Below are 16,999 nucleotides of genomic sequence, written 5' to 3' on the forward strand. Positions count from 1 at the left end.
TTTGTAATGTTTCCTGCTAAGATTTACCTGTCATTCTGGATAATGTTTCCTTAATCCCAATATAACATAAATATTGACATTTCCACACCTATATAACACGGTCACAAGCAAGGAAAAGTCACTGGAGGAGTGCTGATTATCACAATGCGGGGCTTGGACAGTTCAGGAATCTATTTCAGGATAAATGATAAGAAATCATGTTGCTCAGAAAAATGTCTCCATCTACCTGTTCGCGATCCCTGAATACCGGTAATCTTAGATTCTGTTTGTCATCAAGCAATGAAAGTAGAACAAAATGATGCACACAGGAAGAACTCTTGTCAGCAGTGTGGAAATAACAAGCAGGTCGCTGTTCGATGGTTGAAAGCGGCCACAAATTTGCAAGAAATTTACTTTGATTCAACGATCCTGTTCGACTTTGATGGGTATCACACATGGTGCACATCTGTATTGATATATAATACTATATGCTGCTAGGAGAAATTCTGGTTCATGAATAAGTTTATATATATATATATAAACTTAGTACAAAAAGTAAGGAAATTTGTGTTTGGTAGATTATTTCTTCGTTGTAACAATGCTTCTTGGCAATAAATCCTATATCAATCACCTGATTGTCAGCACCTGGGGTACCAGAAGCTCAAAACAAGAGTCAATAGCAACAGCAAAATAAGCTGTTTGGCATTGGCAGAGAAGATTTGGCAAATTATTCATGGCTGCAACCCACATACTCAGCTCTGCTGCTCATCCCACAAATGCATGTTCCTTACAAATGTGGCACCATTTAAAAGGGAAATAAACAGGCTTTCCAACGGTATAAGATTTATTGCCAAGAAGCATTGTTGCAGCAAAGAAATAATCTACAAAACACAAATGTCCTTACTTTTTGTGCTAAGTATATACAGTGCATTCAGAATGTATTCACACCCCTTCACTTTCCCCACATTTTGTTACGTTACAGCCTTATTCCAAAATGGATTAAATTCCTTTTTTTTCCTCATCAATCTACACACAATACCCCATAATGACAAAGCGAAAAAGGTTTTGTAGAAATTTTTGCAAATTTATTAAAAATAAAAAATTAAATATTGCATGTACATAAGTATTCACACCCTTTACTCAGTACTTGGTTGAGGCACCCTTGGCAGCGATTACAGCCTCGAGTCTTCTTGGGTATGAAGCTACAAGCTTGGCACACCTATATTTGGAGTATTTCTCCCATTCTTCTCTGCAGATCCTCTCAAGCTCTGTAAGGTTAGATGGGGAGCGTCGCTGCACAGCTATTTTCAGGTCTTTCCAGAGATGTTCAATAGGGTTCAAGTCTGGGCTCTGGCTGGGCCACTCAAGGACATTCACAGACTTGTCCTGAAGCCACTCCTTCATTGTCTTGGCTGTGTGCTTAGGGTCGTTGAAGTATTGAAAGGTAAACCTTCGCCCCAGTCTGAGGTCCTGAGCGCTCTGGAGCAGGTTTTCATCAAGGATCTCTCTGTACTTTGCTCCATTCATCTTTCCCTCGATCCAGACTAGTCTCCCAGTTCCTGCTGCTGAAAAACATCCCAACAGCATGATGCTGCCACCACCATGCTTCACTGTAGAGATGGTATTAGCAAGGTGATGAGAGGTGCCTGGTTTCCTCCAGACGTGACGTTTGGCATTCAGGCCAAAGAAGTCAATATTGGTTTCATCAGACCAGAGAATCTTGTTTCTCATGGTCTGAGAGTCCTTTAGGTGCTTTCTGGCAAACTCCAAGCGGGCTGTCATGTGCCTTTTACTGAGCAGAGGCTTCCGTCTGGCCACTCTACCATAAAGGCCTGATTGGTGGAGTGCTGCAGAGATGGATGTCCTTCTGGAAGGTTCTCCCATCTCCACAGAGGAATGCTGGAGCTCTGTCAGAGTGACCATCGGGTTCTTGGTCACCTCCCTGACCAAGGCCCTTCTCCCCTGATTGCTCAGTTTGGCTGGGCGGCCAGCTCTAGGTAGAGTCCTGGTGGATCCAAATGATGGAGATCACTGTGCTCTTCGGGAGCTTCAAAGCTGTAGAAATTTTTTTGTACCCTTCCCCAGATCTGTGCCTTGATACAATCCTGTCTCGTAGGTCCACAGACAATTCCTTTGACTTCATGTCTTGGTTTCTGCTCTGACATGTACTGTCAACAGTGGGAGACTTATATAGACAGGTGTGTGCCTTTCCAAATCATCCACAATCCATTGAATTTACTACAGGTGGACTCCAATCAAGATGTAGAAACATCTCAAGGATGATCAGTGGAAACAGGATGAACCTGAGCTCAATTTTGAGTGTCATAGCAAAGGGTGTGAAAATATATGTACATGCAATATTTCAGTTTTTTATTTTTAATAAATTTCTACAAAACGTTTTTCACTTTGTCATTATGGGGTGTTGTGTGTAGATTGATGAGAAAAAAAAGGAATTTAATCCATTTTGGAATAAGGCTGTAACTTAACAAAATGTGGGGAAAGTGAAGGGGTGTGAATATTTTCTGGATGCACTGTGTATATATATATATATATATACTACTACTACTTTTGGCTGCTCCCATTAGGGGTTGCCACAGCGGATCATCCATTTCCATTTCTTCTTGTCGTCTGCGTCTTCCTCTGTCACACCAGCCACCTGCATGTCCTCCCTCACCACATCCATAAACCTCCTCTTTGGCCTTCCTCTTTTCCTCTTCCCTGGCAGCTCCATATTCAGCATCCTTCTCCCAATATACCCAGCATCTCTCCTCCACACATGCCCAAACCATCTCAATCTTGCCTCTCTTGCTTTGTCTCCAAACCGTCCAACTTGAGCGGTCCCTCTAATATAATCATTCCTAATCCTGTCCTTCTTCGTCATTCCCAATGAAAATCTTAGTATCTTCAACTCTGCCACCTCCAGCTCCACCTCCTGTCTTTTCTTCAGTGCCACTGTCTCCAAACCATATAACATAGCTGGTCTCGCAACCATCCTGTAAACCTTCCCTTTAACTCTTACTGGTACCCTTCTGTCACAAATCACTCCTGACACTCTTCTCCACCCACTTCACCCTGCCTGCACTCTCTTCTTCACCTCTCTACTGCACTCCCTGTTACTTTGGAAAGTTGACCCCAAGTATTTAAACTCGTATGCCTTCGTCACCTCCACTCCTTGCATCCTGACCATTCCACTGTTCTCCCTCTCATTCACGCATAGGTATTCCATCTTGATCCTACTGACTTTCATTCCTCTTCTCTCCAGCGCATACCTCCACCTCTCCAGGCTCTCCTCAACCTGCACCCTACTCTTGCTACAGATCACAATGTCATCCGAAAACATCATCGTCCATGGAGACTCCTGCCTGATCTCGTCCGTCAACCTGTCCATCACCACTGCAAACAAGAAAGGGCTCGGAGCCGATCCTTGATGTAATCCCATCTCCACCTTGAACCCATCTGTCATTCCAACCGCACACCTCACCACTGCCACACTTCCCTCATACATATATAGCAACTCTCCTACATACTTCTCTGCAACTCCCGACTTCCTCATACAATACCACACCTCCTCTCTCGGCACCCTATCGTATGCTTTCTCTAAATCTACAAAGACACAATGCAACTCTTTCTGACCTTATATATATATATATATATATATATATATATGTGTGTGTGTGTGTGTGTGTCTGGTGTGGTGTGTGTCAAAAACACACAAGCTGACTAGTGCAATATAAAGCTTCTCCCAGACAAGTCAACCCCACCTTCTCGAGGTTTAGACTGTTTTCACTAACGGGGCTCTGACTATGGGCAAATCACCGGTGCCCTATAAAGTAACCGGTACACCGCTACCTTGCGGGATAAGGCTTTTTATCTAAAGGATAAGGGTGGGGCAACCCCGAATAGAAACCCCGTAGGAGTAACCCCTGTAGACTCATTATCATGGCCCACTGGCATGTGGACACGCCCTGATAATGAGTCAAGGTTACCCCAGTTATAGGCTAAATAACAGAGCTACAGGGATGCAGGGTAGTGGATGTGATATTTCAGCAGAAGAGCCAATCAGTGACCAACGGTGAAACTCGCAATACGCTGAGCGTTGCGCGGTTGAACAAGTGGCGTGTTCTGCTGTGCGTTCTGTTCAAAAAATCTACTACTGGACCGAATAAACATCTACTCAAGTGTCAGCGCACAACGGTTATCTCGACATTTAATGTACATACTCTGAACTCACTAACACAGATCTCTGAACTTATTGCATCTGCTGAGAAGGTCAATACTGATGCTTTATGCATTCAAGAGCATCGCCATTTCCATGAAGAATTAGATCTAAAATTCCATGACGTTGGCAAGAAATGGACACTTGTCACTGTTTCTGCATGGAAAAATTCTACCAACGCTACCATAGGAGGAGTCGGAATGCTCCTTAGTCCGCATGCTCAAAAATCATTAAATACGATAAAAAAAAAATCAGCCCTAGAATGGTGATTGCCTCATTCAATGGTAATCCCTGCACGACAGTCAGTCATGTCATGCTACAGTCCAATGAACGTAAGCGATGAAACTGAAGCTGACATCTTCTATGATGAACTATCTTCACTTGTATGACAAGTCCCCAAACATAACGTGCTAATAGTTAAAGGTGACATGAGCGCAAAACTAGGACGAACCGAAAAAGACCTCAAATTCTCATACAATAACACAACAAATAGAAATGGCAAACATCTGTCGGAATTTATTCAAAGAAAAACCCAAAAAAACTCTACTGCCTAAACACCAAGTTCCGGGGGGGGGGGGGGGAATCAGCAAAAATATGGACTTACACTTATCCAAATGATATTGTAGTGAATTCGGGGGGCAACCACAGGAACCGCCGCAGCTGGGAGGCGAACCTAGACACCGCTGACCGCTCGACTAAAGGGTCCGACCCGTTAGCCAACGGCCAACGTGTCTACTTATCCATGCACGTTACACTACCCCCCTCCTTCGGGAAAGCGCGTCCGCACGTATCCCACTTCTGACACCAGTGTAGTGAACTCGGGGGGCAGCCAGTAGACAAGTTGGCCCTTGGTTAACGGGCCGGACCCTTTAGTCGAGTGGTTAGCGATGTCTCCCGCGGTGCGGCAGATATGGGTTCGTGTCCCAGCTGCGGCAGTTCCTGTGGTTGCCGCTCTTCTCTACAGTATTAGAGCTCAGCTTGATTACATCTTGGTTAATAGAAAATGGATAAATAGCATCACTAACTGCCAAACATTTAACTCATTTGTTGGGGTAAGCTCTGATCATCATATTGTAATCTGCCTCAGTCTACGTGCCAACAAACCAAAACAAGCAATCTTTCCAAGATATGACTGGTCAGCTCTAACAAACAACACTGACATAAAGTCATAACTTCAACATCATGCACAGAAATAAAATTCAATGCCTTACAACCAGAAACAATGACTATCACACCTCCTAACATCACATATAACAACTTTGTTACCGCAAATGAAGTAGCTGTATCTCCATGGGAGACAGAATCAATCTACATGAAACGCGAAAATCTATCAAAACCAGCTAAGCAAAGGAACGCACAACCAACAAAATTAAACATCAACAAATTTAAGGCGCAAGAAGACCTTCTCAACATAGGAGCAAGAGCAAGACAGGTACGTGCAAGAGAAAATCAACAAAATAGCACAGACTGCAGCTAAAAAACAATTGTCCGTTGCATGGCAAACAGTAAATGAAATTAGTGGCAGGAAGTCCACTAACAAGGCCAAATTGAAGGCAAAAAGTCAACAAGATCGCCTTGACAAGTGGAGAAAACACTTTCAAGCTCTACTTGTTAATTACCCAACACCTCAGACACACCGATACAAAAAAAATCATAAATTATGAACTTGATATTAAGAAAGGCGATTTTATAATGGATGAACTAGAAGAGATCACCAAGAAATTACCAAACAGAAAAGCAGCCAGCCTTGACAACGTCCCACCAGAAGTATGGAAAACAGGCAATTTTAATGATAAACTCCTGAGTCTCTGTAATGCAGTTTATAATCAGCAAACAATCGACCGATGGAGAGAAGGAGTCATTCTTCCTTTTCCAAAGAAAGGCGACCTCGGCCTACCTGCAAACTACCGCAGCATCACACTTACAGCAATAGCAGCAAAGATATACAAGATGTTGCTAAACAGAGTACAGCCATCCATTAACAACATTCTTCATAACAATCAAAATGGATTTTGCAAGAACAGATCAACAGTTTGTCAAATACGGACAGTGGTTTTGTTTGTCGAATTTCAAAGGCCTTTGATTCGATCGACTGTGATAGAATGGAAAAAATCATCCTAGCTTACAGCCTTCCACAGGAAACTGTCATAGCCATCATGATGTTATACAAAGACATGTGCTCAAAAGTTTGCTCTCCGGATGGAGACACAGTTTTTTTATATTGCTGCTGGCGTGTTACAGGGTGACACACTAGCACCATTTCTTTTTATTCTGTGTCTCGATTATGTACTAAGAACCTCCATTGACACAATCAAAGAGCTTGGTCTTACACTGAAGACCAGAAGCAGTCGACATCCTGCTCAAACCTCAACTGATGTCAACTACGCAAATGATCTTGCCCTTCTCGCTGACAACATTGAGCATGCTACCTCACTGTTGCACAGTCTTGAAAATGCAGCAAAACAAGTAGGCCTCCACATCAATGCTAGAAAAACTGAATTCATCAGCTACAGCCAAGAAGGAATCACTATTGCTAAGGAATCATTGAGGGACTTAACGTCATCTGGAAGTCCATGTTACCAGACAAACTGAAGCGGGAATTTTTTCAAGCAACAGTTGAGTCCATTCTCACTTATGGATCATGTTCTTGGACCCTCACTAAACAGCTTGAATCCAAACTTGATGGGGCTTTCACCAGAATGCTCTATGGCAATATACCTGCCAACTCAAACACTATCCGAGAATGAAGGGTTCAATTTGCTGGTCATTGCTTGAGGAGCAAGGAAGAACTTGCAAGCGACACTCTGCTTTGGTCACCCAAATGTGGAAAGACATGCGTGGGAAGGTCTGCAAGAAATTACATCAACTTTTTGGCGACACAGGATGTCCATCTGAGGATCTTCCAGCTGCTATGCAGGATAGAGACGGGTGGGAGTAAGAGGGTCAGAGCCATCCAAGGATACTCAAACTGATGATGATATATATATATAATACACACATCTATATATATACATCTATATATATTGTAGCGAATTCGGGGGACAACGCAACCACAGGAACTGCCGCGGCCGGGAAGCAAACCCGTATTGCCCGCACTGCAGGAGACATCGCTAACCGCTAGACTAAAGGGTCAGACCCGCCAGCCAGTGGCCAGCGTGTCTACTAATCCATGCACGTTACACTGATATACACATACACACACACACACACATACACACACATACACTCACCGGCCACTTTATTAGGCACACCTGTCCAATTGCTCGTTAACGCAAATTTCTAATCAGCCAATCACATGGCAGCAACTCAATGCATTTAGGCATGTAGACATGGTCAAGACGATCTGCTGCAGTTCAAACCGAGCATCAGAATGGGGAAGAAAGGTGATTTAAGTGACTTTGAACGTGGCATGGTTGTTGGTGCCAGACGGGCTGGTCTGAGTATTTCAGAAACTGCTGATCTACTGGGATTTTCACGCACAACCATCTCTAGGGTTTACAGAGAATGGTCCGAAAAGAGAAAATATCCAGTGAGCGGCAGTTCTGTGGGCGAAAATGCCTTGTTGATGCCAGAGGTCAGAGGAGAATGGCCAGACTGGTTCGAGCTGATAGAAAGGCAACAGTAACTCAAATAACCACTCATTACAACCGAGGTATGCAGAAGAGCATCTCTGAACGCACAACACGTCGAACCTTGAGGCAGATGGGCTACAGCAGCAGAAGACCACACCGGGTGCCACTCCTGTCAGCTAAGAACAGGAAACTGAGGCTACAATTCGCACAGGCTCACCAAAATTGGACAATAGAAGATTGGAAAAACGTTACCTGGTCTGATGAGTCTCGATTTCTGCTGCGACATTCGGATGGTAGGGTCAGAATTTGGCGTCAACAACATGAAAGCATGGATCCATCCTGCCTTGTATCAACGGTTCAGGCTGGTGGTGGTGGTGTAATGGTGTGGGGGATATTTTCTTGGCACACTTTGGGCCCCTTAGTACCAATTGAGCATCGTGTCAACGCCACAGCCTACCTGAGTATTGTTGCTGACCATGTCCATCCCTTTATGACCACAGTGTTCCCATCTTCTGATGGCTACTTCCAGCAGGATAACGCGCCATGTCATAAAGCTCGAATCATCTCAGACTGGTTTCTTGAACATGACAATGAGTTCACTGTACTCAAGTGGCCTCCACACTCACCAGATCTCAATCCAATAGAGCACCTTTGGGATGTGGTGGACCGGGAGATTCGCATCATGGATGTGCAGCCGACAAATCTGCAGCAACTGCGTGATGCTATGATGTCAATATGGACCAAACTCTCTGAGGAATGTTTCCAGTACCTTGTTGAATCTATGCCACGAAGGATTAAGGCAGTTCTGAAGGCAAAAGGGGGTCCAACCCGGTACTAGCAAGGTGTACCTAATAAAGTGGCCAGTGAGTGTATATATATATATATATATATACACACACACATACACACACACACACACACACACACACACACACACACACACACACACACACACACACACACATCTATTTATCTATATATTCATCAGCTGAGTGCGCGATGCAAGAAACAAGCTTGTGAACCGGTCTCATGTGAACACGCTATTTGGCATTAATAAACCAACGGTTTTGGTACAAGTGTGATCATTGACTCACACACACAACAGAACAAATATCTACATGGATTATGTATTAAACGTTTTTTTTCCAACATCTATATTGATATTCCGCTCCTCATTTGTTGAGCACTTAAGTCAACATCATTGAAGTTTCCAGAAAAAAAATGCTATCTATCTATCTATCTATCTATCTATCTATCTATCTATCTATCTATCTATCTATCTATCTATATATACGTGTATATATATATATGTATATATATATATATATATACACACACATGATGCATGCAGTATATGCATGCATGCATGGTTTTGTATATGTGTTTTGTTTTCTCGAGACCCATCCATGAATAAATCATGTTAACAATCTGGCTGTAGTACATTTAATTGATTCTGGGCACCAGTCAGCTAGGCTACTAACCTTAAGCTTCAAATAGCCCTTCGGGTGTTTAACTACCAAGTTACATAGACAACATCACTGAATTAAGCACTTCATCTGATTTTTAAAAAAAAAGTACCTTAAACGGGTTCAGCATTCAGCAAAGTCTGACCCTCCACCAGGGCTAGTAACACTGGCGTGGGCAGATATTAATTTGTAGGTGGGCCAATGGGCTTTAGCCAATCACAAAATACTCTGAAAAGCTTACTGACCAAAGAGCTTGTTATAGGTGGAGAGAATCATATGAAATTAACCAGTGCTACACAGCAGGCAACATAACAAAGTTATCGGCCATAAAATGATCAAAACAAATGAAATGCTGTTCTCCCCTGCACTGCACCACAAGAAGGCACGGCCAACAGGTGCATTGATCGCCTGCCAAAGATAACCGTCATGTCAACTGGAACAAAACTTTACCCTCCCTGCATTAAAACAGAGAAATATGGATGAATAGTAAAACAGCTTTGCTATTTCATTGTAAAAATTATCCACTAAAAAAAACCAAAACAAACCCATGCCCTTCGATTTGGCCCATCCATGGCTAGTGCAACAGGTTAGAAAACTGAAAGCTAAACTAGCCCAAGACAAAAGGACCGCATTACTAGTGAGGCAGTGAGTAAAATTTGCATCCTTGCATAATATTATAGCTCAACAGCCTCAGTTAGACATCTGTCGCTTATTAAAATAATTTTTACTTCACGTCTGAGAAATAGCCTGCAAGTATACAGAATGCAAACATAGGAACATTAAAATGTGATTGAAGAATATTGGCTAGAGTATCTAAAATAAAACCATACAATAGTAACATAAAACCAGGAATAGATTAATTCCACTTGCTGACAACACAAGTATTTTGAAGAGAATACACTGCTTCCTAATCAAGGCCGTCCTACAATATCCAACCTTTGACACCAAAAACTAGATAGTCGAACACTTGGAGATTAAACAGTAATATACTTTTGTTTCATTATGGATCGGTGTTGAATGAAAGAGAGGGGGGGCTGAATTTTGGGACTTTCTTTTCAAACCTGCTCAACTGATTGTAGGCCAGATCGCTGGGCTTCTATTTTCTCTGCTGTGGTTGAGCAAAAACAAGGACATTTATTGTCCATGAAGAGCTCTCTTCTTCTGCAGAGAAGTAGTCTCCAGCGTATGGAGCCAAGACAGAGACTCTACGCAACAGCAAATGATGACCTTTTATTGAGATAGGTCTGATCTGTCTGCCCTTTGACCTCCCTTGATTGGTTGATGTCACAGGAAGTGAATTCTATCCTTATCAGGGATCACTACTGGAGTCTATCTTTCTGATAATGCCTTTTATGGTTTGAGAGAGATTTATCACACCGATGCATTTCTGCTCCATATACACACATGTACACTTGTCCACGAAAAGGGTCTTTCCAGATGGTTTTAACAAGCATCATCAAAATATTTAGATGATAACCATTACACGTTTTTATGTCCTAGAGAGGATGATAAACAGTGTTAACCTTCTAAACAACCATCACCCACAAAACTGTTAACAAAAGATAATTAATGATTTGGTAAAAAGCCTGTTTGAAATAGTATGTTGCCTGTGTTGGCCTGGCGGCCTGTCCAGGGTGTCTCCCCGCCTGCCGCCTAACGACTGGTGGGATAGGCTCCAGCATCCCCGCAACCCTGAGCAGGATAAGCAGTTTGGATAATGAATGGATGGATGGACTATCTATATAGCAGCCAAGTGGGAAGGAAGGATCGGAATCATAATCGGAATCATCTTTATTTGGCCATGTACGTATGTTTGCACAGGAATTTGACTCCAGTTTAGTGGCTTTTAATGTACTTACATAGAATATCAGCACAACGGTCTTCAGGAATACATACAAGGAATGGGTGTATACAGGTGAAACAGGGGGCCAATAGTGCAATGGCACAACGTGTAACTTTTGATACCTTTAACAGATTTAGCAGTCCGGTTACTGCTAAGTCTGAATTCAAACATTGTGGAAACTGCTATCCTGGATGAACTTACCCTACGGATGTGACTTTCTGACATGAAACTGTTTTGCAAGAAATAAAAGTACTCGTGGAGTTTTGTGCCTTATTCATGTGTGGGATGGAGGTACCTGACCTTCTACCAAACATAGGTTTAGCTGGACTTAAGTTAAACCCAAAAAACTTGCAGCAGAGCAGATGAAAGGGTGTTGTAAGGTTACAGATGAGGGCCACTGGGGGATCAAGCTCAATCTAAGCAGGTAGATGAGAAAGGCAAAGAGGAAGCGGTCCGGAAAGAGGAATCAACATGTGCAGGGAGGACTTGAGGAGGAAGAAAAGGATTATGGAGAAAGGCTGCATCTGGACTAAAACGGAGATCAGCACAATGCAGGGAGGAGGTAGGAAAGGTCTGTGCGGGGAATGACAAATGGGAATATTGAGGGATATGGGGGGAGCTGAGAGAGGAGGGAAGTCATGCAACACGGAGGAAAGGTTGGTAAGAGAACACATTGATGTGTCACATTTGACCGAACAAAAACGTGTCAACATCACAAAAGCCATTGGAAAGGACAATGCCACAATGAGGAGAACAGAGAGGCCATGCCCCTCTCGTGGATATAACACTGCACATACTTCACTGTCACACTTAGATACTCTTCTAAAAATAAATATTCTTCATCACTAACCATGCCTCCCTATAAGCGGCCACGCCAACTTGTCATTATGGCAGATACCGAGTTAGGCAATTTTAAGGAGCTATGATGAAGTGAAAATGATAAGACTTAGTTCCCTTTAAAGTTGAAGGATGTGGTCTCCGTTGGTAAACATTTTTCTTCCTTCACTTTCACATGCTCCTTTAGTACCGCTCTGGGCTGACACTAAGGTGCATTTGTGCAGGCCTGACTGAGGCAGGCTCGCTTAAATCAATGTGTGTGTGTGTGTGTGTGTGTGTGTGTGTGTGTGTGTGTGTGTGTGTGTGTGTGTGTGTGTGTGTGTGTGTGTGTGTGTGTGTGTGTGCAGTTTGTGGTGCAAACATAGCTGCACTGTTGAGCGGTGCTTGGGCAGAACTGAGGCCCTATATCACTCCTGGGAAGAGACATCAGTTGACAGAAAACAGACCCCGAGGTCCCTGACTACAACTGGATCTGTATGGCAACTAAACAGCCTATATATACACAAACCAGTTAAAATGGCCATGGCTCACTTTTTTAGGCTAAGAAAATGGCCAACAATCATAAAGATGTAGACATCTTAATGAGGTAATTTCATTATCCACTTCCTAGGATAACAGATAATGGAATATGGTTGGATGTTTGGTTGCAAAAAGATGAAATGGAGAAGAAAAAAAAGAAAAAGAAATGCCACTGTGTTAAGCATAGCTTTCGGTCTCTTTGTGGGAAACGGAGCTTACATTCCTTTGAGTATCATACCAACAATTATAACCTCCAGGGAAAATTATAAAGACATAAGCGGAGGATCTTCAAAAAAAGAAAAAGCTGGGCATGCTGTGTCATATGCTCTCAGTAAAGAGTAAACAGTAACCTTCAGTTTAATGTGTATTAGAAGATCACAATGATTCCTTTGTATAATTGTGACTGCTGCCTGCACTCAGAAAAAAAAGGAAGGGGGGAAAAAAACAACAACTTTCAATATAAACTGGGCAGCGCGCGTGAATATGATGCATAAGAGCAGCGTTTCAGTGTGCGCAGCAGAGGCCAGACACTGGGGATACCTCCTCTTATCAGACACGCTACGCGATAACAGCAAGACGCATGGCGATGCACCGGCTACACTTTTCTCTTTTTTTTTCGTTAAAAAGTAAAAAATAAACAAGGACGGAGGGTCCGTCACATCGTGTTTAGGTTTGCGGGGAGGGGGGGGCTCTCCGTCACCCGCGGTGTAAAAAAAAAAAAAGCCCGCAAACTTTGTTCGTCTAACTAAAGAGAAACGCATTACGGCCGTGTGTTCGATTCCATTATGCCACTCACCTCTCCATATGTGAGCAGCGAGCAGAAGCCCGACGAGAAGTCCGAAGCCATTCCCCTGTGAAGCCATGGTAAGGTGTCCTGGATATCCCGGGGCTGATCCTCACAACAGGCGGCCGCTCCTCCTGTGACGGGCGGGGAGAGGCGCGGCGGAGGCAAAATGATGCGGGGCGGGCGAGGGACAGTGTGCGCCGTGTGGTAGGAGGAACTTTCGGGGGGCACATCCGGGAGGTGTGCTGTCACGTTCCTCTCAGGTCCTCGGATACGCTAACGCGATATGGTCCAAAGTTTGGGGATGGAAAGTGGTGGAAAGTGACGAGAAAAACAAAACACTTCAGTACAGTAACGAAGTGTTGTGCTAAAGTGTGTTTTTTCGTGGTGGGGTTGTCTGTACATTGCTCAACAATGTATGATTTTAATTAAAAAAAATGTAATACAAAAATAATAAGATTTTAAAGAAATAGATCCCTATTTCTTAATAAAATGTGTATGCGCGTCAGTGCGTGTGTGTGAGCGCGCGCGTTAAGAACTCGAGTGCTATGCAACGCGTTAATTGCCTCGATCGGTTACGCGTGTGACTAATCTGTGACGATACTGAGGCGCCATTTTTTGACTACGGGAAGCGGTACAGTAAACAACACGAGATGTCAAGTGAGTTATCCAACCCATGAAACCGTCAAACTGGAGAAGCAAACTGAGAGAATACCATACCGAGACACACGCAGCGAAGATGCCAGGCACCGTTATTTGGCTAAATTGTCATCTATTAACAACATTGATCCATACGACTCGGCTGCCTCTATCGTACTTGGATACTGCCAACTTGCCTTGTTGACGGTATAAGTGCGTGTACCTGTGAACGGTTCAGAAACCAGAAATCCCAAGTGTGAGAGCGTGAGTTGGTCACATTGTAGATCCAAGAGATATTTTACGTCTGAGAACATCGACCTATAGGGTTTCACTATGGGAGGTTTTCCCCCACCACAACGGAATTAACTTCATAAACCTCAGAACAATTATATGGATTGCTACTATAATGATAGCAAACATAATATGATATTGTGTCTTGTTTCTTTTGATTAATAGCAATTACAAACCCCAATTCCAATGAAGTTGGGACATTGTATAAATAAAAACAGAATACAATGATTTGCAAATCCTTTTCGACCTATATTCAACTGAATACATTACAAAGACAAGATATATAATGTTCAAACTGATAAACTTTATTGGTTTTTTTTGTGCAAATATTCACTCATTTTGAATTTGATGCCTGCAACACGTTCCAAAGAAACTGGGACAACAGGGGCAACAAAAGACTGGGAAAGTTGAGGAATGCTCAAAAAACACTTGTTTGGAACATTCCACAGGTGAACAGGTTAATTGGAAACAGGTGAGTGTCATGATTGGGTATAAAAGGAGCATCCCGAAAGGCTCAGTCGTTCACAAGTAAGCATGGGGTGAGGTGCACCACTTTGTGAACAACTGCGTAAGCAAATAGTCCAACAGTTTAAGAACAACGTTTCTCAACGTACAATTGCAAGGAATTTAGGGATTTCATCATCTACAGTCCATCATATCATCAAAAGATTCAGAGACTCCGGAGAAATCTCTGCACGTAAGCGGCAAGGCCGAAAACCAACATTGAATGCCCGTGACCATCGACCCCTCAGGCGGCACTGCACCGACATTCTGTAAAAGCTATTACCACGTGGGCTCAGGAACACTTGGGAAAACCATCGTCAGTTAACTCAGTTCATCGCTACATCTACAAGTGCAAGTTAAAACTCTACCATGCAAAGCGAAAGCCATATATCAACAACACCCAGAAACACCACCGGCTTCTCTGGGCCCGAGCTCATCTGGGATGGACTGACGCAAAATGGAAAAGTGTGCTGTGGTCTGACGAGTCCATTCAAATTGTTTTTGGAAATCATGGACATCATGTCCTCCAGGTTAAAGAGGAAAAGGACCATCCAGATTGTTATCAGCGCAAAGTTCAAAAGCCAGCATCTGTGATGGTATGGGGGTGTGTTAGTGCCCATGGTATCATGGGTAACCTGCACATCTGTGAAGGCACCATTAATGCTGAAAGGTACATACAGGTTCTGGAGCAACATATGCTGCCATCCAAGCGATGTCTTTGTCAGGGACGTCCCTGCTTATTTCAGCAAGACAATGCCAAGCCACATTCTGCACGTGTTACAACAGTGTGGCTTCGTAGTAAAAGAGTGCGGGTACTAGACTGGCCTGCCTGCAGTCCAGACCTGTCTCCCATTGAAAATGTGTGGCGCATTATGAAGCGCAAAATGCGACAACGGAGACCCCGGACCGTTGAGCAACTGAAGTCGTACATCAAGCAAGAATGGGAAAGAATTCCACCTACAAAGCTTCAACAATTAGTGTCCTCAGTGCCCAAACGCTTATTGAGTGTTGTTAAAAGGAAAGGTGATGTAACACAGTGGTAAACATGCCCCTGTCCCAGCTTTTTTGGAACGTGTTGCAGGCGTCAAATTCAAAATGAGTGAATATTTGCAAAAAAAAGTTGATCAGTTTGAACATTAAATACCTTGTCTTTGTAGTGTATTCAATTGAATATAGGTCAAAAAGGATTTGCAAATCATTGTATTGTTTTTATTTACGTTTTACACAACGTCCCAACTTCACTGGAATTGGGGTTTGTAATTGCTATTTGTAGTTTTGATACTTAAGTGTGTTTAATATCATATACTTGAAGACTTTTTACTCACATAATATTCATACTGGTGACTTAACTGTCTACCAAAGCGGTTTTCTAGTGAAGAGCTCAAGCATAGAATTTGGGTACTCTTTCTCCCTCTGATGAATAGATAATGTATATCCATCCATCCATCCATTATCCAAACCGCTTATCCTGCTCTCTGGGTCACAAGGATGCTGGAGCCTGTCCCACCAGTCATTGGGAAGCAGGGAGGGAGACACCCTGGACAGGCCACCAGGCCATCACAGCCCCCCCCCCCCCACACACACACACACACACCTAGGGACAATTTAGTAAGGCCGATTCACCTGGCCTGCATGTATTTGGACTGTGGATAATGTTTATGACAACACAATATAGGTCTGATGTTTTCTACCAATACAAATGTGACCTAGCTGTACGCTGCCATGAAGACTGAATGACGAAAACGTACACTGTAGATGACTGCCGAATTACAGCAAGGGTTGTGGTGATGGTGTTAACCATGAAATGATTTTGCTTTTACCTAAATGTATTCATTCACTGCAGAACAACAAACTGAAATGTCTTCTTGCGGTGCTGACAGCTCAACAAGAAGTAGAAGTAGAAGTACTGCTCTGCAGCTGTAGAACTGCTGGGAACCTTAGGGGCCCCAGTTCAAATCACCGTTGTCCCGCTGGTCACAAGTCAGCATTAATTGATATCAACAGCGGTCAAAAAATATCTGGCAAACAGAAGTGACTCATAAATGTATACACAGAGTTAGCAATAGTGAGAGAAAATGGAAGAGCATGTTGTTATGTCTGCACACATCGACAGTGCTGCATTTGATTTGGTGCTGTTCTATTGTGCTGGGATCGATTGGTGATGCCTGCGGGCTCTGGGTTGTTTGATCGGGTCTGCCTGTGATGCTTTTTTAAATTTTTTTTATTGAACAAAACATATAAACAAGAAAATATTACATCACAATAGGACAAAAAGTAGTTACAAAAATATAAATTTCAAAATTAAAATTTACATATCCATAAAAAAAAGAAAAAAGACAAAATAAAAAA

The 16,999-nt window shown here is 43.0% G+C and overlaps 1 protein-coding gene across 3 annotated transcripts in view; it reads right to left on the bottom strand.

Annotated features, from left to right (window-relative positions):
• The window catches only part of mcamb (melanoma cell adhesion molecule b), a 66,060-nt gene extending 52,687 nt beyond the window's left edge, over window positions 1-13,373 (bottom strand). For all 3 annotated transcript variants that reach the window (XM_056283289.1, XM_056283288.1, XM_056283290.1), the window contains exon 1: window positions 13,229-13,373. In XM_056283289.1, coding sequence (XP_056139264.1) covers window positions 13,229-13,295 — 67 coding nt within the window. In that variant the 5' untranslated portion in view covers window positions 13,296-13,373. The remainder of the gene's footprint in view (window positions 1-13,228) is intronic.
• Between the last annotated feature and the right edge of the window lie 3,626 nt (window positions 13,374-16,999).

This window comes from Lampris incognitus, chromosome 7, assembly GCF_029633865.1.
Source record: "Lampris incognitus isolate fLamInc1 chromosome 7, fLamInc1.hap2, whole genome shotgun sequence".
NCBI classification, from domain to species: Eukaryota; Metazoa; Chordata; class Actinopteri; order Lampriformes; family Lampridae; genus Lampris; species Lampris incognitus.